The 25087-nt window shown below is 55.5% G+C and overlaps 4 protein-coding genes across 4 annotated transcripts; all 4 read left to right on the top strand.

The window, feature by feature from the left end:
- Positions 1-3218: 3218 nt before the first annotated feature.
- On the top strand, positions 3219-4735 carry LOC138110921 (inositol 1,4,5-trisphosphate receptor-interacting protein-like 1). Its single transcript, XM_069016075.1, is given in 2 exon segments — positions 3219-4701; positions 4704-4735. Coding segments are annotated over 2 exon segments (1515 nt in total).
- Positions 4736-9586: 4851 nt separating this feature from the next.
- LOC138110920 (inositol 1,4,5-trisphosphate receptor-interacting protein-like 1) lies at positions 9587-11332 on the top strand. Its single transcript, XM_069016074.1, has one exon. The coding sequence runs from the start codon at positions 9587-9589 to the stop codon at positions 11330-11332; it is 1746 nt and encodes a 581-aa protein (XP_068872175.1).
- Positions 11333-16192: 4860 nt separating this feature from the next.
- LOC138110919 (inositol 1,4,5-trisphosphate receptor-interacting protein-like 1) lies at positions 16193-17938 on the top strand. Its single transcript, XM_069016073.1, has one exon. The coding sequence runs from the start codon at positions 16193-16195 to the stop codon at positions 17936-17938; it is 1746 nt and encodes a 581-aa protein (XP_068872174.1).
- Positions 17939-22804: 4866 nt separating this feature from the next.
- On the top strand, positions 22805-24550 carry LOC138110918 (inositol 1,4,5-trisphosphate receptor-interacting protein-like 1). The gene has a single exon (XM_069016072.1). The coding sequence runs from the start codon at positions 22805-22807 to the stop codon at positions 24548-24550; it is 1746 nt and encodes a 581-aa protein (XP_068872173.1).
- Positions 24551-25087: the final 537 nt, after the last annotated feature.

Raw genomic sequence — 25087 nt, 5'->3', positions numbered from 1 at the left:
GAGTGATGACCTGTCTAGATCGTTTGGAAGGTAAATGGGGACACCGTATCTGGTGAACCAGCAGCCATTACCTTTATACATTGGGAGATCATGAATACATCCCACCTAGGTGCAAGTTGCCATAGAAATCAAAGAAGTCATAGAATGGTTTGGGTTGGAAAGGACCTTAAAAATCATCTGCTTACAACCCCCCTGCTATGGGCAGGGAAGCCACTACATCAGGAGGGGCCGTGCTCAGGGCCCCATCCAACCTGGCCTTGAACACTGCCAGGCAAGGTAATAGAACCCTTCTTGTTAGTCAAAACAAATTACTGCTGGCAGCAGCTCTCCTCTTGTGTTCCCCAGTACCTTGGGCCATATGGTCTGACAGACCTATTCAATGGCATTTGTTTCTCAAGAAGGAACTGAAGAAATGGAAGTGAGGCCTCATTACTGTAGCTGTCAGTTGTGGGAAACCAACAGATCCAGCTACCAAGTGGAACGCTTCTCCACAACCCAAAAATTGATAGGACTTCTGCTGGTCCAGTTCCCTCAGGACTGCCCCACTGCCACCTAACCTGTGGCTTGTAGTTACAGCAACAAAATCCACTGGGCTGCCCAAGGCTGTGGTGAGTTGGGGTGTAGTTTTCTGGCAAGGGTGGTGGCAGAACGTGGCTATCATGGCACTGCAAACCTTGTGCCCAGGTGCAGTGAGGGCTGGCAGCTCTCTCAGGGCACGGGAGCTGGGAGCTGGGTGTGCTAACACCATGGTCTGTCTGTCCCACCACCCCCCATCCAGGGATCTGGAGGCTCTCAGCAGGTTCAGCCAGCCCTGCAGAGTGTTCATGGAGCATGTTCATAGGGATGAGACAGGATGAGTTCAAGTTGGGAAGTCATCCTGCCGTTCAGCCAGGCAGGGCTGTGGGGCCCAGGCCAGGCAGGGATGTTGCTCTACTGCTGGGCTTGGCTTGCTGGGATGCATGGCTGGGCTGGGCAAGCTGGAATGGGCAACCTGCAGTGCCACTGGAACAAGGACTGACAGCCCTGGTTTGGGCTGGAGGTGGATCCTGGGCCATGGAGGACAGAAGGGAAGCTCAGGTGGGTTGGTCATGGCCTTGGCAGACATGGAGGTGGTGTGTCTGGTAAGACAGTTTATTATTACTTTTTGTTCCTGAGCTAGGAGAGATCCATGACACAGTTAAGGGACCAGTCAGCCATGCTGACTTCTTCCAGCTGCATTATTTACCACGTCCATTGCAGGGAAACCCACATACTGAGATACAGTGGAAATTGAGGGCAGGGAGCATTTCCTGCCTGTGACATGACGTGGTGGGACAGGGTTTTCTTACACTGAGTCCTGCTTTTCCTCCTCCACACTCCAGTCATACCCACAGTTCAGCCATTTCCTTTTTGTACATATGGCATCTTGCTGCAGCATCATGCATTCTGTGTCCTTAAGCAGATCATAGCCTGAAATAAATTCCAGTTTAATGGAAAATATTATCAGTTTCTGTGGGAATTACCATATGATTGTGGTTGTACTTCCTGTTGTGCTTAGGGCTAAAAGCATTAAATGATCTGTATTTTTTACACTTTCTTACAGTTCTCCTATAAATATCTATTCCTCATAACTGGTCAGAATATTCAGTCTTCAAACGTGGGTCATTTTGGTTTTTATGCTGTGATCTTATGCCAGATTATTAAACACTTAGGCTAAAGCTGGATTCAACAGAGACCCTCACACTTCCTAGTTTGTTATTTCAGGTCTGCAAAGCCAAATTCCTGTGGATAGCTATCAGCTGTCAAGGAAATGGGCTGACATCCATGAGTGAAGAAAATTCTGAGGTTGGTCGCTTGCCTTTGGTAGACAGCTGAGATAAGAGTTCTGGTGTTCAGGAGGTAAGGGCTGCTGAGTCAGGCAACCCAGCATGGAGAACTACCCAAGTGCTGTGTGTCCTGGCCAACAGCATTGGCAAGAGTCATCAGTTGAGCCCAGGAAGAAGGGAGAGGTGTGGTAAAGATATTTTAAGGTTTGGTTTTATTTTTCATTATCCCACTCTGATTTGATTGGTGGAAAATAAAATATGTTTCACCAAGATGAGCCCGAGCAATCTTTCTGTTCTTGTCTCAACCCAAGTCTTTGGTCCTTATTTTCTCTCTCTGTCCAGCCAAGGTCAACCGACCACAAGCACTGAGTACTGATTCCCCACCAAAGTGAGGCACAGACACCCAACAGACAAAGCATTTGATCAAGATGCCATTTATTGGCCACTTTGCACAGGGTGAAGCTCCTAGAGGGATTGGACTCTCTCAGAAAGGGAGGGCATTCGGTGTCCGTGTGGTAACAGGAGTCTCTAGTTCCAGGCTCCTTGCCATGGCCTCTTCATCTTCGGATCTGACTCCCAGAGTGAGCTTTTGCTGTTGAAGAAGGGTCAGCAACAATTTCCAGTGCTGATAAAGCAGTGTCTGCTCCATGTCCTGTGTGCTCAGGAATGTGGCACCTGCTCCCCAGGGAGTCAAGGATGGGTGGACACTCCTCCTAAACAATAGTGAAGGTACAGAGGCCCTTTTGAGGTACCACATACATGGACCCAACACAGTCAGATCTTCAACTCCACTGCAAATTATGTCATCAGAAGAGCTTCTCAAGCTGCAGCTATAACCCTTCTAGAAGGTTCTCACAGAAACACCTGTAGTCCTTCCCCTATGTGACCCGCAGTTTGGTCTGCACTTTGTGGATATCTGGTCTTTGATTGCTTCAGGCCACTCTGAGTGGCTGAGTGGGGGTGGGGACGAAAGGCAAGGCTCACTTGGCTGTGATGTGCTGTGGCTCCTGTGACATCACGGGCGATGTGTCACAATGGGGGCAGCTATCAAAGGCCCCAGCAGGTAACGCTGGCCCTGTATTGCTTGGGCAAGCGGTGAGTGCACACGTGGCGGGGAGGCTGGGCTGGGGACAAGGGCTGGGGCAGAAACGCTGCACCCGGGGGAGGGTTCTCCGCCTGCACAGGGCAGGGACAGCCCCTCACGGGAGAGCCTTGGGCAGGCACGGTGCTGCTGCTGCTGCTGCTGCTGCTGCTGCTGCTGGGGCAGCGGGACAGGCCTTGCTGCCTGCCAGCTGTCTGGGGCCCTGTCCTTCCTGGCCCCAGGCCCCTGTCATTCCCGTCCCTGCTGCCCCCACTGCCGGCTGCCTCCCTCCCCGCCCCACTCAAGGCCTTCTCTCCATCCTCCTGCAGACCATGGGTCCCTTGGTATTGTGGTTCTTGCTCTTGCAAAGCCTAGTCCAGTACCTGCAGCCCGTGGGTGATGGATTGGACGAGGCGATGCGTCTGCGCATGGAAGCACGTGCGATAAGCCAGGAAGTGGAGAAGACTCTTCTGGAATGGGAAGTGGATCAGCTCACCCTGAAGCAGAGGGGAGGGGCCTGGCGAGAGCTGCTCTGGTCTGCCTTGCAGCACTGGCAGGTTTGGGCCATTGCTGGGCTCCTGCTCCTTCTCTCAGCCCTATGGTTTACCTGGAGGAAAAGAAGCCGTCAGGCACAGATCAGTGTGGAGGAGGAGGAGGAGAAGGAGAAGGAGGAAGAGGAAGACAAAGACGAAGACGAAGAGGAAGGGGACCAGACATGGGAATATGATCTGAGATGGCTTCTAGAGGAGCGTATACAGTTGCCTGTACAGGACCTGCAGACAGGCTGCAGGAGGACAATGGCCCTGATGGACAACTACATAAATGTCCTCAGGCATGCCTTGAATGGCACTTTCTTGCCGGTCCTGCAACGAGCCATTGGTTTTGGCAGTGAATTTGAAGGTTGGACGGCCCGTGAGGAGGATGTTGTGTACCGTGTGCTTGTGCCCATGACTCCTCCCCAAGGGCACACCTTCCACCTGGAGCGTGACACTGACGAGCAGAAGCCCGGCAGGAACTTCCGTGTCCGTGTGCAGCTGGAGTGCAGCTGCCCGAGGGAGCAGCAGGGTGCGAACCTGCTGTGCTTCCTGCACCACCCCGAGGAGGTTAGGAGGAGGACTCGGCAGCCCAGCCTCCTTCACACCCTGTGCACCGGCGCCTACCTCAACGTGCGGAAAACTGCCCGCTGGTTCTGCCAACTGGTGAGAGCAAAGTGGCGGCGTTTGCCCCAGTCACGCAGTTGGCGTTTAGTGCTGCTGCCCTCCAAACGCTCCTGCAAACTCAGGCTGACCAATGACGAAGGAAGCTTCCGGGTGAAGGTGCTGTTCGGGGTGCGGCAAGGCACCTCAGACATCTTTGTCAGCAGCCTGCCTCAAGGGGCCCACACCCCAAGCACAATGTGGCCTGAGACCTACGCCGTGGCAGAGACAAAGTTCTTTGGGCACATGGCCAGGCAGGCCCCCCAGGACAGCTCACACCTCAAATGCCTGCAGCTCTTGGCCGGTGTTCTTCCGCGCAAGGACTTCTCCATCTATTGCGTGAAGACCATCGTCATGCGCCTGCTGAACACCGGACCGCTGACGCAGTGGCACAGGAGATATTTCGTGCTTCAGCTCTCGGATATCCTGGAGCAGCTGCGCTTATCCCTGGAAGAGAAACACCTTGTGCATTTCATTGTGGGCAACCAGAGGCTTCCAGAGGAGATCAGTTTGCCCCCAGACGTACGAATGGCTGAGCCACTCAACCTCCTCCGCTACCTGGCGCAGGATCCGGTTGCCCACTCCCAGGCAATGGAGGCCTACCTCAATCTGCGCCACTGCCTGCAAGAGTGCTGGCCTGTGGCCACTTTTAGCGGGGCTCAAGCACAGAGCTGTGCTTGTGGGACTGGCAGCTGGCAGCAGAGAACCACCTGATAGTACAGGGGAAAAGAGGGGAGAGTGTGGGATACAGAGAGGGAAGGGAAAGCGCTGTGCAGCAGCACTCTGCCATCGACAGCAGCAGCAGCAGTGTCGTCCCAACAGTCTCCTCAGCACTGCATCCAGTGATGACCAGGTTGGCTACGCGGCTCGGGGAGCACGCAAGAGCAAATACCGCCATTCCTTTTTGTGTTCTCTGGGGTCTGTGTGCAGAATCTAGTCCTCAGGGAGGAGCTGACACAGACCTGAGCGTGCAGAACATGGAGAAGGCACTGCTCAGTCGGCCCTGGGAATTGCTGCCACACCTGTCCTCTAGAGCAAAAGCACGCTCGGGGAGTCCAAGCCAATGAGGCTGAAGAGGCCGTGGCCAGGGGCCTTGTGAGAGAGAGTCCCATTACCACCTGGACTGTGACTGCCCCCAGCTCTGTCTTAGGGTCCATTTTCCCTCTGAGAGCTTCCCCTTGTGCAAAGATGCCGATCTCAGGATCCCAGACGAGTTCCCATTTGAAAGGACCACCGGTGAGATCATCTTGTCCAGGGCTGCTCCAGCAGGCCCTTCCTGCTGTGCAATGCAAAGCATTGCGTTCGGAGGGCTCTTGACTATCTCCAGCGAGGGAGACTCCACAACCTCTGGGCAATGTGCTCCAGTGCTCGGTCACTGCGCTGAACGCCAGATGTGCTGCAGACTTGCTGGAAGTCAGCGAAGAATTGACGGGGCTGGTTGAGAAAAACAGGAGCTGGGCCTCTCACCTATGTGGCCCCTGGCTCCAGCAAGGCCCAAGTACAGAGTGACGTCCGGAGTGAAGCAGAGGCCTCTCGGCGCCGTGATGTTTCCCTGAGGCCCAGAAGAGCCCCTGCACCTCTCTAGCGCCGTTGGCCTCACTCCCCTTCACTGCACAGAACAAGCTGGGTTACGAATCTGCTCCTTTAAGGAGAAGAGGATGTGTTCAAAGACTCTGGCAGAGGCCCCACGGCCTCTCCTGCTGCCTCAGCAGGTGGAGGGCCATGCGAGGGTTTATTCTACCTCCCTGTATCATTTTCTTTTCCAAAAAAGGTCACACAGATCCACATTGAGCTCCACTTGCGCGTGAACTTCCCACTCCCGAGAACGCGCATGAAGAGAGCACATGCCTGACGTGCATGGCCAAAGTCACCAAACCCCACCGGTAGCATGCAACTGTTCCTGGCCTTTGGGAAGGGCCAAAAATCAGAGTGTAAAAGAAGCAGGAATGTGGGATAGAAAAAGGAAAAAGAAACAGGGAAAAAAAGACCGAGAGGAACAATGGGCGCTGCTTGTCCGCGATCGGTCACGGGACGGTGACTGTCCTTGTCCCCAGAGGGACACCTTTAGGTCAGCATTGGACCAACTCGGTTGGCGCTGACCTGAAACTTTGCATCCATAAAAATCTAGATTTTTATTTCATAGATATAAAGACATAGAGTAGACATATTATATAAGTTTATTGATAATCATCTATAATAGTAAATATAATAAAACAAAAGCATATACCAGTATAAATAATATCAAAGACACAAAATATCTAATTATTACATCATGATAAAAATAATGATCAATATTTTAAAAGGTAATTCTATTTAAACACTAACAATATAGAATTTACAAGATATTGTATATACATATATACAGTATACCTACTTAGTGTCACTATTCCTTGTGACACCTATTAATGCTCTATAGTCAGTGCATTTATGAGGGGCAAGCCAGAAACTGGTTTGCTGTTGCTTCAATAAAATGCAATATTGCAGAATCTGGATGGTGCAAGACTTTGTTGATCTCAGCCAGACCCAGAGCCTTGGTAAATCTCATGCACTGGGAATGTGGGCTCGTCAAGAGTCTCCTTGAACTCAACCAAACTTACAGGGCTGAAGTGGTTCTCATCAGAAATCAAGGCCAGCTGGCCCCAGGTCCTGTGATCACAGAATCACACAAGGGCTTGGGCTTGGAAGGCTCCTTAAACATCATCTTGTTCCAACCCTGCTGCCGAGGGCAGGGACACCTTCCACTAGGCCAGGTTGCTCCAAGCCCCATCCAAGCTGGCCTGGAACACTGCCAGGGATGGGGCAGCCACAGCTTCTGTGGGCAGCGTGGGCCAGGGCCTCAGCAGCTTCAGAGCCAAGAGGTTCTTCCACATGTCCAGCCTAACCCCTCCCTCTGTCAGCGGGAAGCCTCTGCCCCTGGTGCTGGGCCTGCAGGCCCTTGGAAACAGCCCCTCTGCGGGTTGCTGGTGGGCCTCGTGCGGGGACGGAAAGGCCGCAGGAAGGTGCCCCCGGAGAAGCCCTTGGAGAGCACTGGGGCCACGAGTGGCACCATGAGGGCAGCAAGCAGGGCCTGGCGCGGCTGTCGGGGTGGGAGGGCACAGGGCGCTGAGGCGCTGCCAGCTGGAGCTGGGAGCTCCGGTGTGCGGCCGGCACAGAGCCGTGGGCTCCCGCAGCTCTGCATCCCGCACGGCTGAGGCCGCTGCCCGGGCGCAGCCGGCTGGGGACACGCCGCCAGCCCGGTGCCACCCGCAGGGGCCTTCCTGCTCTGGGGCCAGGCCAGGCCGCAGCATGGGGAGCCCCCCATGGGGCTGCGCCCGGCGAGGGAACGGCTCTGCCCGGGGACAGGGCTCCGGGAGCAGGGCCGGCAGTGCCGGGCACAGCGAGAGGGGGACACACGGCTGCAGTCACAGCCCGGCTGCCCTGGCACAGGCCCCACAGGCAGACAGGACGCGGGGCAGGCAGGAGCCCCCGTCCTCTCCGCGCCCACCTGAACACGGCGACATAAGGGACAGGGGCACCGCCGGCACCGCACGCACCTCCCCAGGGGCACCAGACAGGGGCAATGCTTACACGGCGCGCACCTCTCCCCTGGCACTCTCCCACCTCCCCAGGGGCCCGGACACAACGGGGCTGAGGCTCTGCAAGGGGAACCCAGCCAGAAGGGAGACGGGGCTTCAGCCAGCACGGACGGACGCGTCCTCAAGGAGAAGCCGGCCCACACTCAAGCTCCTTGCGCTGAGTGTTGAAGGGATCAGGAGCACAGGCAGCGTTCTTCTCTAGCCTTCCACTCGTTACTTTCCGATGCATTGGAGTGCGGACAAATTCTTGGAAGCAAGAGCAAACTGGTTATTTGTAACGAGTCAGCTGAGCCGAGCACACACCCCCTCCAACAAAACTGCTGCTTTTCCTACCCTTTCGCAGCCGGGGGAGGTCCCTGTCCCGTTTCCCATGGGACGGCTTCTCAGGAACTTCCATTCTCTAAGCACCGCTTACTTTTCTGTCCCCTCCCCTCTCATCCGCCCTCCTTTTTCGGTCAGCTCTTCAGCCCTGCCCCTCTCCCAGCACTCAGCAACAGCCAACAGATCCACCGGAACAAACCCAAGCCACAGATAACAGCAAACAGAGGACAGAACCAACAACTTTCATTCTTTTACTTAATACCCTTTTTGGCTGCAGCGTAACCTTTGGGTGCAGGGATCCCATCTTCCCCGTCTGGCCTTGCAGCTTAGCAAAACCCACACGGACATGCGGGCACATTCCAGCACTGACTTGCACTCCAAACCTTTCCATTTTCTACAAGGAAAATTCTGATTTTTTCCCTTCTGCTTGGAAGGGCGTGGCTTCCCTTGGTTGATGTATTTGGCAGAAAGGTTCTCCTCACGTGGAAACGCTTCCTGGCAGCCTGAAACTCTCCTGCCCAGCGACAACCCGTTTGGTCCCACTGGATCACAGGAATGCCAGTGCAAAAGCATCACCTTTCTCTCTTCTGCGAGGAGCTGCTTTCACAGCCCAAGCTCCTGACACAGTGCAGGTGGTCCCTGAAGGGAGGTTGTAGCTAGGTGGGGGTCATTCTATTAGCCCAGGGAACAAGCAATGTGAGCAGAGGAAATGACCTCAAGTTGCACCACGGGAGCTTTAGATTGGATCTCTAGGAAATATTCCTTCAATAAAGAGGGTCTCAAGCTTGCAAACAGGCTGCCCAGGGAAATGGCTGAGTCAGCACCTCAGAAAGGTTTAAACGTTGTGTGGATGTGGCATTTGGGGAGCTGGCTGATTGGTGGAGTAGGCAGCGTTAAGTTTGCAGTTGGACTGTGCGATCTTCAGGGTCTTTTTCAACCTCGACAACTCAGAGATTTAAGTGTGGCTGAACCAGTGTGGAGTCAAGGCTTAGACTCAATGATCCTCGAGGGTGCCTTCCAACATGGGTATCTATGAGACTGGCAATGGAGGGCAGCTGATAAGAAAGACAAAGGAAAGACCAAGGGAAGTTCTTAGAAGAAGATTCACTCAAAAGCAGCCTTAAGCAGTTCACCAGGGCCACTCTGAGTGGCTGAGCTGGGCTGGGCACAAAGGGTGGGGCTGGCCTGGCTGTGATGTGCTGTGGCTCCTGTGACATCACGGGCGATGTGTCACAATGGGGGCAGCTATCAAAGGCCCCAGCAGGTAACGCTGGCCCTGTATTGCTTGGGCAAGCGGTGAGTGCACACGTGGCGGGGAGGCTGGGCTGGGGACAAGGGCTGGGGCAGAAACGCTGCACCCGGGGGAGGGTTCTCCGCCTGCACAGGGCAGGGACAGCCCCTCACGGGAGAGCCTTGGGCAGGCACGGTGCTGCTGCTGCTGCTGCTGCTGCTGCTGGGGCAGCGGGACAGGCCTTGCTGCCTGCCAGCTGTCTGGGGCCCTGTCCTTCCTGGCCCCAGGCCCCTGTCATTCCCGTCCCTGCTGCCCCCACTGCCGGCTGCCTCCCTCCCCACCCCACTCAAGGCCTTCTCTCCATCCTCCTGCAGACCATGGGTCCCTTGGTATTGTGGTTCTTGCTCTTGCAAAGCCTAGTCCAGTACCTGCAGCCCGTGGGTGATGGATTGGACGAGGCGATGCGTCTGCGCATGGAAGCACGTGCGATAAGCCAGGAAGTGGAGAAGACTCTTCTGGAATGGGAAGTGGATCAGCTCACCCTGAAGCAGAGGGGAGGGGCCTGGCGAGAGCTGCTCTGGTCTGCCTTGCAACACTGGCAGGTTTGGGCCGTTGCTGGGCTCCTGCTCCTTCTCTCGGCCCTATGGTTTATCTGGAGGGAAAGGAGCCTGAGGAGAGAGGAGCCTGAAGAAGAAAATAATGGTGCAAATGAGGAGGAAGTGAGAAATGTGGATGCAAATGAAGAAGAAGCTGTTGGAAATGAAGAGGAAGTGAGAAATGTGGATGCAAACGAAGAAGAAGCTGTTGGAAATGAAGAGGAAGACAACAATGATGCGAATCGGGAGGAAGACAACAATGATGATGGCAACGTAGAGGAAGTCGGCGGTGGTGCTGCAAACGAAGATGGTGCTGGAAATGAAGTTGTCATTGCGGCTGCAAATGCAGAAAACAACAATAATGATGCACGTGAAGCCGAAGGAGGACAGCGTGATATTGAAGATAACAGAGGAAGGATTTTAATGGAGCGCATACAGTGGCCTGTACAGGACCTGCAGAACGGCTGTGAGTGGACAACTGAACTGATGACCAATTTCACAATTTACTTTGGCCACGTCTTGTCTGGCAGTTTCTACCCGGTCCTGCAACGAGCCATTGGGGTGGGCAGTGCCTTTGAAGGTTGGAGTCCCCGCGAGCAGGATGTTGTGTACCGCGTGCTCGTGCCCATGACTCCTCCCCGAGGGCACACCTTCCACCTGGAGCTGGACACTGAGGGGCAGAGGCACGTGAGGAACTTCCGTGTCCGTGTGCAGCTGGAGTGCACCTGCACGAGGGAGCAGCAGGGTGAGAAGATGCTGTGCTTCCTGCACCACCCCGAGGAGGAGCTGAGGAGGAATCAGGATCCCAGCCTCCTTCACACCCTGTGCACCGGCGCCTACCTCGATGTGCAGAAAACAGCCCGCTGGTTCTACCAGCTGGTGAGAGCCGTCTGGCCAGCTTTGCCTCAGTCGCACGCCTGGCGTTTAGTGCTGCTGCCCTCCAAACGCTCCTGCCAATTCCAGGTGACCAAGGGCAGAGAAAGCTTCCGGATTGAGGTGCTCTTCGGGGTGCGGCAAGGCGACTCGGACGTCTTTGTGAGCAGCCAGCCTAGACAGGCCTGCACCCCAAGCACAACGTGGCCTGAGACCTACGCTGTGGCAGAGGTGAAGTTCTTCAAGTACATTGCCAGGCTGGCCCCCCCTGACAGCTTGCACCTCAAATGCCTGCAGTTCTTCACCCGTCTTCAGCTGGGCTTAGGCATTTCCACCTACACCACAAAGACCATTGTTATGCACCTCCTGAACATCATACCTGTGTCACGGTGGCGCAGGAGAAATTTCGTGAGGCGACTGGTGGATATCAGCGAGAGCCTGCGCTTAAGCGTGGAAGTGAGATGCCTCAACCACTTTATTTTGGGCAACCAGAGGCTCCCTGGGGAGATCAGTTTGCCCCCAGAGGTGCAAATGGCCAGGACGTGCAATCTCTTCCATCACATGGTGATGGATCCGGCTGCCCATTCACAGGCGATGAGCGAGTATATGGACCTGCGAAAGTGGTTAAGAAGAATCCTCAAAAATGATCCTTGAAAGAGGTTTGCCTGCTTGATGCTGTGCTTGTGGGACTGGCAGCTGGCAGCAGAGAACCACCTGATAGTACAGGGGAAAAGAGGGGAGAGTGTGGGATACAGAGAGGGAAGGGAAAGCGCTGTGCAGCAGCACTCTGCCATCGACAGCAGCAGCAGCAGTGTCGTCCCAACAGTCTCCTCAGCACTGCATCCAGTGATGACCAGGTTGGCTACGCGGCTCGGGGAGCACGCAAGAGCAAATACTGCCATTCCTTTTTGTGTTCTCTGGGGTCTGTGTGCAGAATCTAGTCCTCAGGGAGGAGCTGACACAGACCTGAGCGTGCAGAACATGGAGAAGGCACTGCTCAGTCGGCCCTGGGAATTGCTGCCACACCTGTCCTCCAGAGCAAAAGCACGCTCGGGGAGTCCAAGCCGATGAGGCTGAAGAGGCCGTGGCCAGGGGCCTTGTGAGAGAGAGTCCCATTACCACCTGGACTGTGACTGCCCCCAGCTCTGTCTTAGGGTCCATTTTCCCTCTGAGAGCTTCCCCTTGTGCAAAGATGCCGATCTCAGGATCCCAGACGAGTTCCCATTTGAAAGGACCACCGGTGAGATCATCTTGTCCAGGGCTGCTCCAGCAGGCCCTTCCTGCTGTGCATTGCAAAGCATTGCGTTCGGAGGGCTCTTGACTATCTCCGGCGAGGGAGACTCCACAACCTCTGGGCAATGTGCTCCAGTGCTCGGTCACTGCGCTGAACGCCAGATGTGCTGCAGACTTGCTGGAAGTCAGCGAAGAATTGACGGGGCTGGTTGAGAAAAACAGGAGCTGGGCCTCTCACCTATGTGGCCCCTGGCTCCAGCAAGGCCCAAGTACAGAGTGACGTCCGGAGTGAAGCAGAGGCCTCTCGGCGCCGTGATGTTTCCCTGAGGCCCAGAAGAGCCCCGGCACCTCTCTAGCGCCGTTGGCCTCACTCCCCTTCACTGCACAGAACAAGCTGGGTTACGAATCTGCTCCTTTAAGGAGAAGAGGATGCGTGCAAAGACTCTGGCAGAGGCCCCACGGCCTCTCCTGCTGCCTCAGCAGGTGGAGGGCCACGGGAGGGTTTATTCTACCTCCCTGTATCATTTCCTTTTCCAAAAAAGGTCACACAGATCCACATTGAGCTCCTCTTGCGCGTGAACTTCCCACTCCCGAGAACGCGCATGAAGAGAGCACATGCCTTACGTGCATGGCCAAAGTCACCAAACCCCACCGGTAGCATGCAACTGTTCCTGGCCTTTGGGAAGGGCCAAAAATCAGAGTGTAAAAGAAGCAGGAATGTGGGATAGAAAAAGGAAAAAAAAACAGGGAAAAAAAGACCGAGAGGAACAATGGGCGCTGCTTGCCCGCGATCGGTCACGGGACGGTGACTGTCCTTGTCCCCAGAGGGACACCTTTAGGTCAGCATTGGACCAACTCGGTTGGCGCTGACCTGAAACTTTGCATCCATAAAAATCTAGATTTTTATTTCATAGATATAAAGACATAGAGTAGACATATTATATATTATAAAGTTTATTGATAATCATCTATAATAGTAAATATAATAAAACAAAAACATATACCAGTATAAATAATATCAAAGACACAAAATATCTAATTATTACATCATGATAAAAATAATGATCAATATTTTAAAAGGTAATTCTATTTAAACACTAACAATATAGAATTTACAAGATATTGTATATACATATATACAGTATACCTACTTAGTGTCACTATCCCTCGTGACACCTATTAATGCTCTATAGTCAGTGCATTTATGAGGGGCAAGCCAGAAACTGGTTTGCTGTTGCTTCAATAAAATGCAATATTGCAGAATCTGGATGGTGCAAGACTTTGTTGATCTCAGCCAGACCCAGAGCATTGGTAAATCTCATGCACTGGGAATGTGGGCTCGTCAAGAGTCTCCTTGAACTCAACCAAACTTACAGGGCTGAAGTGGTTCTCATCAGAAATCAAGGCCAGCTGTCCCCAGGCCCTGTGATCACAGAATCACACAAGGGCTTGGGCTTGGAAGGCTCCTTAAACATCATCTTGTTCCAACCCTGCTGCCGAGGGCAGGGACACCTTCCACTAGGCCAGGTTGCTCCAAGCCCCATCCAAGCTGGCCTGGAACACTGCCAGGGATGGGGCAGCCACAGCTTCTGTGGGCAGCGTGGGCCAGGGCCTCAGCAGCCTCAGAGCCAAGAGGTTCTTCCACATGTCCAGCCTAACCCCTCCCTCTGTCAGCGGGAAGCCTCTGCCCCTGGTGCTGGGCCTGCAGGCCCTTGGAAACAGCCCCTCTGCGGGTTGCTGGTGGGCCTCGTGCGGGGACGGAAAGGCCGCAGGAAGGTGCCCCCGGAGAAGCCCTTGGAGAGCACTGGGGCCACGAGTGGCACCATGAGGGCAGCAAGCAGGGCCTGGCGCGGCTGTCGGGGCGGGAGGGCACAGGGCGCTGAGGCGCTGCCAGCTGGAGCTGGGAGCTCCGGTGTGCGGCCGGCACAGAGCCGTGGGCTCCCGCAGCTCTGCATCCCGCACGGCTGAGGCCGCTGCCCGGGCGCAGCCGGCTGGGGACACGCCGCCAGCCCGGTGCCACCCGCAGGGGCCTTCCTGCTCTGGGGCCAGGCCAGGCCGCAGCATGGGGAGCCCCCCATGGGGCTGTGCCCGGCGAGGGAACGGCTCTGCCCGGGGACAGGGCTCCGGGAGCAGGGCCGGCAGTGCCGGGCACAGCGAGAGGGGGACACACGGCTGCAGTCACAGCCCGGCTGCCCTGGCACAGGCCCCACAGGCAGACAGGACGCGGGGCAGGCAGGAGCCCCCGTCCTCTCCGCGCCCACCTGAACACGGCGACATAAGGGACAGGGGCACCGCCGGCACCGCACGCACCTCCCCAGGGGCACCAGACAGGGGCAATGCTTACACGGCGCGCACCTCTCCCCTGGCACTCTCCCACCTCCCCAGGGGCCCGGACACAACGGGGCTGAGGCTCTGCAAGGGGAACCCAGCCAGAAGGGAGACGGGGCTTCAGCCAGCACGGACGGACGCGTCCTCAAGGAGAAGCCGGCCCACACTCAAGCTCCTTGCGCTGAGTGTTGAAGGGATCAGGAGCACAGGCAGCGTTCTTCTCTAGCCTTCCACTCGTTACTTTCCGATGCATTGGAGTGCGGACAAATTCTTGGAAGCAAGAGCAAACTGGTTATTTGTAACGAGTCAGCTGAGCCGAGCACACACCCCCTCCAACAAAACTGCTGCTTTTCCTACCCTTTCGCAGCCGGGGGAGGTCCCTGTCCCGTTTCCCATGGGACGGCTTCTCAGGAACTTCCATTCTCTAAGCACCGCTTACTTTTCTGTCCCCTCCCCTCTCATCCGCCCTCCTTTTTCGGTCAGCTCTTCAGCCCTGCCCCTCTCCCAGCACTCAGCAACAGCCAACAGATCCACCGGAACAAACCCAAGCCACAGATAACAGCAAACAGAGGACAGAACCAACAACTTTCATTCTTTTACTTAATACCCTTTTTGGCTGCAGCGTAACCTTTGGGTGCAGGGATCCCATCTTCCCCGTCTGGCCTTGCAGCTTAGCAAAACCCACACGGACATGCGGGCACATTCCAGCACTGACTTGCACTCCAAACCTTTCCATTTTCTACAAGGAAAATTCTGATTTTTTCCCTTCTGCTTGGAAGGGCGTGGCTTCCCTTGGTTGATGTATTTGGCAGAAAGGTTCTCCTCACGTGGAAACGCTTCCTGGCAGCCTGAAACTCTCCTGCCCAGCGACAACCCGTTTGGTCCCACTGGATCACAGGAATGCCAGTGCAAAAGCATCACCTTTCTCTCTTCTGCGAGGAGCTGCTTTCACAGCCCAAGCTCCTGACACAGTGCAGGTGGTCCCTGAAGGGAGGTTGTAGCTAGGTGGGGGTCATTCTATTAGCCCAGGGAACAAGCAATGTGAGCAGAGGAAATGACCTCAAGTTGCACCACGGGAGCTTTAGATTGGATCTCTAGGAAATATTCCTTCAATAAAGAGGGTCTCAAGCTTGCAAACAGGCTGCCCAGGGAAATGGCTGAGTCAGCACCTCAGAAAGGTTTAAACGTTGTGTGGATGTGGCATTTGGGGAGCTGGCTGATTGGTGGAGTAGGCAGCGTTAAGTTTGCAGTTGGACTGTGCGATCTTCAGGGTCTTTTTCAACCTCGACAACTCAGAGATTTAAGTGTGGCTGAACCAGTGTGGAGTCAAGGCTTAGACTCAATGATCCTCGAGGGTGCCTTCCAACATGGGTATCTATGAGACTGGCAATGGAGGGCAGCTGATAAGAAAGACAAAGGAAAGACCAAGGGAAGTTCTTAGAAGAAGATTCACTCAAAAGCAGCCTTAAGCAGTTCACCAGGGCCACTCTGAGTGGCTGAGCTGGGCTGGGCACAAAGGGTGGGGCTGGCCTGGCTGTGATGTGCTGTGGCTCCTGTGACATCACGGGCGATGTGTCACAATGGGGGCAGCTATCAAAGGCCCCAGCAGGTAACGCTGGCCCTGTATTGCTTGGGCAAGCGGTGAGTGCACACGTGGCGGGGAGGCTGGGCTGGGGACAAGGGCTGGGGCAGAAACGCTGCACCCGGGGGAGGGTTCTCCGCCTGCACAGGGCAGGGACAGCCCCTCACGGGAGAGCCTTGGGCAGGCACGGTGCTGCTGCTGCTGCTGCTGCTGCTGCTGGGGCAGCGGGACAGGCCTTGCTGCCTGCCAGCTGTCTGGGGCCCTGTCCTTCCTGGCCCCAGGCCCCTGTCATTCCCGTCCCTGCTGCCCCCACTGCCGGCTGCCTCCCTCCCCACCCCACTCAAGGCCTTCTCTCCATCCTCCTGCAGACCATGGGTCCCTTGGTATTGTGGTTCTTGCTCTTGCAAAGCCTAGTCCAGTACCTGCAGCCCGTGGGTGATGGATTGGACGAGGCGATGCGTCTGCGCATGGAAGCACGTGCGATAAGCCAGGAAGTGGAGAAGACTCTTCTGGAATGGGAAGTGGATCAGCTCACCCTGAAGCAGAGGGGAGGGGCCTGGCGAGAGCTGCTCTGGTCTGCCTTGCAACACTGGCAGGTTTGGGCCGTTGCTGGGCTCCTGCTCCTTCTCTCGGCCCTATGGTTTATCTGGAGGGAAAGGAGCCTGAGGAGAGAGGAGCCTGAAGAAGAAAATAATGGTGCAAATGAGGAGGAAGTGAGAAATGTGGATGCAAATGAAGAAGAAGCTGTTGGAAATGAAGAGGAAGTGAGAAATGTGGATGCAAACGAAGAAGAAGCTGTTGGAAATGAAGAGGAAGACAACAATGATGCGAATCGGGAGGAAGACAACAATGATGATGGCAACGTAGAGGAAGTCGGCGGTGGTGCTGCAAACGAAGATGGTGCTGGAAATGAAGTTGTCATTGCGGCTGCAAATGCAGAAAACAACAATAATGATGCACGTGAAGCCGAAGGAGGACAGCGTGATATTGAAGATAACAGAGGAAGGATTTTAATGGAGCGCATACAGTGGCCTGTACAGGACCTGCAGAACGGCTGTGAGTGGACAACTGAACTGATGACCAATTTCACAATTTACTTTGGCCACGTCTTGTCTGGCAGTTTCTACCCGGTCCTGCAACGAGCCATTGGGGTGGGCAGTGCCTTTGAAGGTTGGAGTCCCCGCGAGCAGGATGTTGTGTACCGCGTGCTCGTGCCCATGACTCCTCCCCGAGGGCACACCTTCCACCTGGAGCTGGACACTGAGGGGCAGAGGCACGTGAGGAACTTCCGTGTCCGTGTGCAGCTGGAGTGCACCTGCACGAGGGAGCAGCAGGGTGAGAAGATGCTGTGCTTCCTGCACCACCCCGAGGAGGAGCTGAGGAGGAATCAGGATCCCAGCCTCCTTCACACCCTGTGCACCGGCGCCTACCTCGATGTGCAGAAAACAGCCCGCTGGTTCTACCAGCTGGTGAGAGCCGTCTGGCCAGCTTTGCCTCAGTCGCACGCCTGGCGTTTAGTGCTGCTGCCCTCCAAACGCTCCTGCCAATTCCAGGTGACCAAGGGCAGAGAAAGCTTCCGGATTGAGGTGCTCTTCGGGGTGCGGCAAGGCGACTCGGACGTCTTTGTGAGCAGCCAGCCTAGACAGGCCTGCACCCCAAGCACAACGTGGCCTGAGACCTACGCTGTGGCAGAGGTGAAGTTCTTCAAGTACATTGCCAGGCTGGCCCCCCCTGACAGCTTGCACCTCAAATGCCTGCAGTTCTTCACCCGTCTTCAGCTGGGCTTAGGCATTTCCACCTACACCACAAAGACCATTGTTATGCACCTCCTGAACATCATACCTGTGTCACGGTGGCGCAGGAGAAATTTCGTGAGGCGACTGGTGGATATCAGCGAGAGCCTGCGCTTAAGCGTGGAAGTGAGATGCCTCAACCACTTTATTTTGGGCAACCAGAGGCTCCCTGGGGAGATCAGTTTGCCCCCAGAGGTGCAAATGGCCAGGACGTGCAATCTCTTCCATCACATGGTGATGGATCCGGCTGCCCATTCACAGGCGATGAGCGAGTATATGGACCTGCGAAAGTGGTTAAGAAGAATCCTCAAAAATGATCCTTGAAAGAGGTTTGCCTGCTTGATGCTGTGCTTGTGGGACTGGCAGCTGGCAGCAGAGAACCACCTGATAGTACAGGGGAAAAGAGGGGAGAGTGTGGGATACAGAGAGGGAAGGGAAAGCGCTGTGCAGCAGCACTCTGCCATCGACAGCAGCAGCAGCAGTGTCGTCCCAACAGTCTCCTCAGCACTGCATCCAGTGATGACCAGGTTGGCTACGCGGCTCGGGGAGCACGCAAGAGCAAATACTGCCATTCCTTTTTGTGTTCTCTGGGGTCTGTGTGCAGAATCTAGTCCTCAGGGAGGAGCTGACACAGACCTGAGCGTGCAGAACATGGAGAAGGCACTGCTCAGTCGGCCCTGGGAATTGCTGCCACACCTGTCCTCCAGAGCAAAAGCACGCTCGGGGAGTCCAAGCCGATGAGGCTGAAGAGGCCGTGGCCAGGGGCCTTGTGAGAGAGAGTCCCATTACCACCTGGACTGTGACTGCCCCCAGCTCTGTCTTAGGGTCCATTTTCCCTCTGAGAGCTTCCCCTTGTGCAAAGATGCCGATCTCAGGATCCCAGACGAGTTCCCATTTGAAAGGACCACCGGTGAGATCATCTTGTCCAGGGCTGCTCCAGCAGGCCCTTCCTGCTGTGCATTGCAAAGCATTGCGTTCGGAGGGCTCTTGACTATCTCCGGCGAGGGAGACTCCACAACCTCTGGGCAATGTGCTCCAGTGCTCGGTCACTGCGCTGAACGCCAGATGTGCTGCAGACTTGCTGGAAGTCAGCGAAGAATTGACGGGGCTGGTTGAGAAAAACAGGAGCTGGGCCTCTCACCTATGTGGCCCCTGGCTCCAGCAAGGCCCAAGTACAGAGTGACGTCCGGAGTGAAGCAGAGGCCTCTCGGCGCCGTGATGTTTCCCTGAGGCCCAGAAGAGCCCCGGCACCTCTCTAGCGCCGTTGGCCTCACTCCCCTTCACTGCACAGAACAAGCTGGGTTACGAATCTGCTCCTTTAAGGAGAAGAGGATGCGTGCAAAGACTCTGGCAGAGGCCCCACGGCCTCTCCTGCTGCCTCAGCAGGTGGAGGGCCACGGGAGGGTTTATTCTACCTCCCTGTATCATTTCCTTTTCCAAAAAAGGTCACACAGATCCACATTGAGCTCCTCTTGCGCGTGAACTTCCCACTCCCGAGAACGCGCATGAAGAGAGCACATGCCTTACGTGCATGGCCAAAGTCACCAAACCCCACCGGTAGCATGCAACTGTTCCTGGCCTTTGGGAAGGGCCAAAAATCAGAGTGTAAAAGAAGCAGGAATGTGGGATAGAAAAAGGAAAAAAAAACAGGGAAAAAAAGACCGAGAGGAACAATGGGCGCTGCTTGCCCGCGATCGGTCACGGGACGGTGACTGTCCTTGTCCCCAGAGGGACACCTTTAGGTCAGCATTGGACCAACTCGGTTGGCGCTGACCTGAAACTTTGCATCCATAAAAATCTAGATTTTTATTTCATAGATATAAAGACATAGAGTAGACATATTATATATTATAAAGTTTATTGATAATCATCTATAATAGTAAATATAATAAAACAAAAACATATACCAGTATAAATAATATCAAAGACACAAAATATCTAATTATTACATCATGATAAAAATAATGATCAATATTTTAAAAGGTAATTCTATTTAAACACTAACAATATAGAATTTACAAGATATTGTATATACATATATACAGTATACCTACTTAGTGTCACTATCCCTCGTGACACCTATTAATGCTCTATAGTCAGTGCATTTATGAGGGGCAAGCCAGAAACTGGTTTGCTGTTGCTTCAATAAAATGCAATATTGCAGAATCTGGATGGTGCAAGACTTTGTTGATCTCAGCCAGACCCAGAGCATTGGTAAATCTCATGCACTGGGAATGTGGGCTCGTCAAGAGTCTCCTTGAACTCAACCAAACTTACAGGGCTGAAGTGGTTCTCATCAGAAATCAAGGCCAGCTGTCCCCAGGCCCTGTGATCACAGAATCACACAAGGGCTTGGGCTTGGAAGGCTCCTTAAACATCATCTTGTTCCAACCCTGCTGCCGAGGGCAGGGACACCTTCCACTAGGCCAGGTTGCTCCAAGCCCCATCCAAGCTGGCCTGGAACACTGCCAGGGATGGGGCAGCCACAGCTTCTGTGGGCAGCGTGGGCCAGGGCCTCAGCAGCCTCAGAGCCAAGAGGTTCTTCCACATGTCCAGCCTAACCCCTCCCTCTGTCAGCGGGAAGCCTCTGCCCCTGGTGCTGGGCCTGCAGGCCCTTGGAAACAGCCCCTCTGCGGGTTGCTGGTGGGCCTCGTGCGGGGACGGAAAGGCCGCAGGAAGGTGCCCCCGGAGAAGCCCTTGGAGAGCACTGGGGCCACGAGTGGCACCATGAGGGCAGCAAGCAGGGCCTGGCGCGGCTGTCGGGGCGGGAGGGCACAGGGCGCTGAGGCGCTGCCAGCTGGAGCTGGGAGCTCCGGTGTGCGGCCGGCACAGAGCCGTGGGCTCCCGCAGCTCTGCATCCCGCACGGCTGAGGCCGCTGCCCGGGCGCAGCCGGCTGGGGACACGCCGCCAGCCCGGTGCCACCCGCAGGGGCCTTCCTGCTCTGGGGCCAGGCCAGGCCGCAGCATGGGGAGCCCCCCATGGGGCTGTGCCCGGCGAGGGAACGGCTCTGCCCGGGGACAGGGCTCCGGGAGCAGGGCCGGCAGTGCCGGGCACAGCGAGAGGGGGACACACGGCTGCAGTCACAGCCCGGCTGCCCTGGCACAGGCCCCACAGGCAGACAGGACGCGGGGCAGGCAGGAGCCCCCGTCCTCTCCGCGCCCACCTGAACACGGCGACATAAGGGACAGGGGCACCGCCGGCACCGCACGCACCTCCCCAGGGGCACCAGACAGGGGCAATGCTTACACGGCGCGCACCTCTCCCCTGGCACTCTCCCACCTCCCCAGGGGCCCGGACACAACGGGGCTGAGGCTCTGCAAGGGGAACCCAGCCAGAAGGGAGACGGGGCTTCAGCCAGCACGGACGGACGCGTCCTCAAGGAGAAGCCGGCCCACACTCAAGCTCCTTGCGCTGAGTGTTGAAGGGATCAGGAGCACAGGCAGCGTTCTTCTCTAGCCTTCCACTCGTTATTTTCCGATGCATTGGAGTGCGGACAAATTCTTGGAAGCAAGAGCAAACTGGTTATTTGTAACGAGTCAGCTGAGCCGAGCACACACCCCCTCCAACAAAACTGCTGCTTTTCCTACCCTTTCGCAGCCGGGGGAGGTCCCTGTCCCGTTTCCCATGGGACGGCTTCTCAGGAACTTCCATTCTCTAAGCACCGCTTACTTTTCTGTCCCCTCCCCTCTCATCCGCCCTCCTTTTTCGGTCAGCTCTTCAGCCCTGCCCCTCTCCCAGCACTCAGCAACAGCCAACAGATCCACCGGAACAAACCCAAGCCACAGATAACAGCAAACAGAGGACAGAACCAACAACTTTCATTCTTTTACTTAATACCCTTTTTGGCTGCAGCGTAACCTTTGGGTGCAGGGATCCCATCTTCCCCGTCTGGCCTTGCAGCTTAGCAAAACCCACACGGACATGCGGGCACATTCCAGCACTGACTTGCACTCCAAACCTTTCCATTTTCTACAAGGAAAATTCTGATTTTTTCCCTTCTGCTTGGAAGGGCGTGGCTTCCCTTGGTTGATGTATTTGGCAGAAAGGTTCTCCTCACGTGGAAACGCTTCCTGGCAGCCTGAAACTCTCCTGCCCAGCGACAACCCGTTTGGTCCCACTGGATCACAGGAATGCCAGTGCAAAAGCATCACCTTTCTCTCTTCTGCGAGGAGCTGCTTTCACAGCCCAAGCTCCTGACACAGTGCAGGTGGTCCCTGAAGGGAGGTTGTAGCTAGGTGGGGGTCATTCTATTAGCCCAGGGAACAAGCAATGTGAGCAGAGGAAATGACCTCAAGTTGCACCACGGGAGCTTTAGATTGGATCTCTAGGAAATATTCCTTCAATAAAGAGGGTCTCAAGCTTGCAAACAGGCTGCCCAGGGAAATGGCTGAGTCAGCACCTCAGAAAGGTTTAAACGTTGTGTGGATGTGGCATTTGGGGAGCTGGCTGATTGGTGGAGTAGGCAGCGTTAAGTTTGCAGTTGGACTGTGCGATCTTCAGGGTCTTTTTCAACCTCGACAACTCAGAGATTTAAGTGTGGCTGAACCAGTGTGGAGTCAAGGCTTAGACTCAATGATCCTCGAGGGTGCCTTCCAACATGGGTATCTATGAGACTGGCAATGGAGGGCAGCTGATAAGAAAGACAAAGGAAAGACCAAGGGAAGTTCTTAGAAGAAGATTCACTCAAAAGCAGCCTTAAGCAGTTCACCAGGGCCACTCTGAGTGGCTGAGCTGGGCTGGGCACAAAGGGTGGGGCTGGCCTGGCTGTGATGTGCTGTGGCTCCTGTGACATCACGGGCGATGTGTCACAATGGGGGCAGCTATCAAAGGCCCCAGCAGGTAACGCTGGCCCTGTATTGCTTGGGCAAGCGGTGAGTGCACACGTGGCGGGGAGGCTGGGCTGGGGACAAGGGCTGGGGCAGAAACGCTGCACCCAGGGGAGGGTTCTCCACCTGCACAGGGCAGGGACAGCCCCTCACGGGAGAGCCTTGGGCAGGCACGGTGCTGCTGCTGCTGCTGCTGCTGCTGCTGCTGCTGGGGCAGCGGGACAGGCCTTGCTGCCTGCCAGCTGTCTGGGGCCCTGTCCTTCCTGGCCCCAGGCCCCTGTCATTCCCGTCCCTGCTGCCCCCACTGCCGGCTGCCTCCCTCCCCACCCCACTCAAGGCCTTCTCTCCATCCTCCTGCAGACCATGGGTCCCTTGGTATTGTGGTTCTTGCTCTTGCAAAGCCTAGTCCAGTACCTGCAGCCCGTGGGTGATGGATTGGACGAGGCGATGCGTCTGCGCATGGAAGCACGTGCGATAAGCCAGGAAGTGGAGAAGACTCTTCTGGAATGGGAAGTGGATCAGCTCACCCTGAAGCAGAGGGGAGGGGCCTGGCGAGAGCTGCTCTGGTCTGCCTTGCAACACTGGCAGGTTTGGGCCGTTGCTGGGCTCCTGCTCCTTCTCTCGGCCCTATGGTTTATCTGGAGGGAAAGGAGCCTGAGGAGAGAGGAGCCTGAAGAAGAAAACAATGGTGCAAATGAGGAGGAAGTGAGAAATGTGGATGCAGACGAAGAAGAAGCTGTTGGAAATGAAGAGGAAGTGAGAAATGTGGATGCAAACGAAGAAGAAGCTGTTGGAAATGAAGAGGAAGACAACAATGATGCGAATCGGGAGGAAGACAACAATGATGATGGCAACGTAGAGGAAGTCGGCGGTGGTGCTGCAAACGAAGATGGTGCTGGAAATGAAGTTGTCATTGCGGCTGCAAATGCAGAAAACAACAATAATGATGCACGTGAAGCCGAAGGAGGAGAGCGTGATATTGAAGATAACAGAGGAAGGATTTTAATGGAGCGCATACAGTGGCCTGTACAGGACCTGCAGAACGGCTGTGAGTGGACAACTGAACTGATGACCAATTTCACAATTTACTTTGGCCACGTCTTGTCTGGCAGTTTCTACCCGGTCCTGCAACGAGCCATTGGGGTGGGCAGTGCCTTTGAAGGTTGGAGTCCCCGCGAGCAGGATGTTGTGTACCGTGTGCTCGTGCCCATGACTCCTCCCCGAGGGCACACCTTCCACCTGGAGCTGGACACTGAGGGGCAGAGGCACGTGAGGAACTTCCGTGTCCGTGTGCAGCTGGAGTGCACCTGCACGAGGGAGCAGCAGGGTGAGAAGATGCTGTGCTTCCTGCACCACCCCGAGGAGGAGCTGAGGAGGAATCAGGATCCCAGCCTCCTTCACACCCTGTGCACCGGCGCCTACCTCGATGTGCAGAAAACAGCCCGCTGGTTCTACCAGCTGGTGAGAGCCGTCTGGCCAGCTTTGCCTCAGTCGCACGCCTGGCGTTTAGTGCTGCTGCCCTCCAAACGCTCCTGCCAATTCCAGGTGACCAAGGGCAGAGAAAGCTTCCGGATTGAGGTGCTCTTCGGGGTGCGGCAAGGCGACTCGGACGTCTTTGTGAGCAGCCAGCCTAGACAGGCCTGCACCCCAAGCACAACGTGGCCTGAGACCTACGCTGTGGCAGAGGTGAAGTTCTTCAAGTACATTGCCAGGCTGGCCCCCCCTGACAGCTTGCACCTCAAATGCCTGCAGTTCTTCACCCGTCTTCAGCTGGGCTTAGGCATTTCCACCTACACCACAAAGACCATTGTTATGCACCTCCTAAACATCATACCTGTGTCACGGTGGCGCAGGAGAAATTTCGTGAGGCGACTGGTGGATATCAGCGAGAGCCTGCGCTTAAGCGTGGAAGTGAGATGCCTCAACCACTTTATTTTGGGCAACCAGAGGCTCCCTGGGGAGATCAGTTTGCCCCCAGAGGTGCAAATGGCCAGGACGTGCAATCTCTTCCATCACATGGTGATGGATCCGGCTGCCCATTCACAGGCGATGAGCGAGTATATGGACCTGCGAAAGTGGTTAAGAAGAATCCTCAAAAATGATCCTTGAAAGAGGTTTGCCTGCTTGATGCTGTGCTTGTGGGACTGGCAGCTGGCAGCAGAGAACCACCTGATAGTACAGGGGAAAAGAGGGGAGAGTGTGGGATACAGAGAGGGAAGGGAAAGCGCTGTGCAGCAGCACTCTGCCATCGACAGCAGCAGCAGCAGTGTCGTCCCAACAGTCTCCTCAGCACTGCATCCAGTGATGACCAGGTTGGCTACGCGGCTCGGGGAGCACGCAAGAGCAAATACTGCCATTCCTTTTTGTGTTCTCTGGGGTCTGTGTGCAGAATCTAGTCCTCAGGGAGGAGCTGACACAGACCTGAGCGTGCAGAACATGGAGAAGGCACTGCTCAGTCGGCCCTGGGAATTGCTGCCACACCTGTCCTCCAGAGCAAAAGCACGCTCGGGGAGTCCAAGCCGATGAGGCTGAAGAGGCCGTGGCCAGGGGCCTTGTGAGAGAGAGTCCCATTACCACCTGGACTGTGACTGCCCCCAGCTCTGTCTTAGGGTCCATTTTCCCTCTGAGAGCTTCCCCTTGTGCAAA

Source organism: Aphelocoma coerulescens, chromosome 5 (genome assembly GCF_041296385.1).
Source record: "Aphelocoma coerulescens isolate FSJ_1873_10779 chromosome 5, UR_Acoe_1.0, whole genome shotgun sequence".
NCBI classification, from domain to species: Eukaryota; Metazoa; Chordata; class Aves; order Passeriformes; family Corvidae; genus Aphelocoma; species Aphelocoma coerulescens.
Note: the sequence above shows the minus strand (reverse complement) of the source record. Positions and strands in the feature narration are given on the sequence as shown.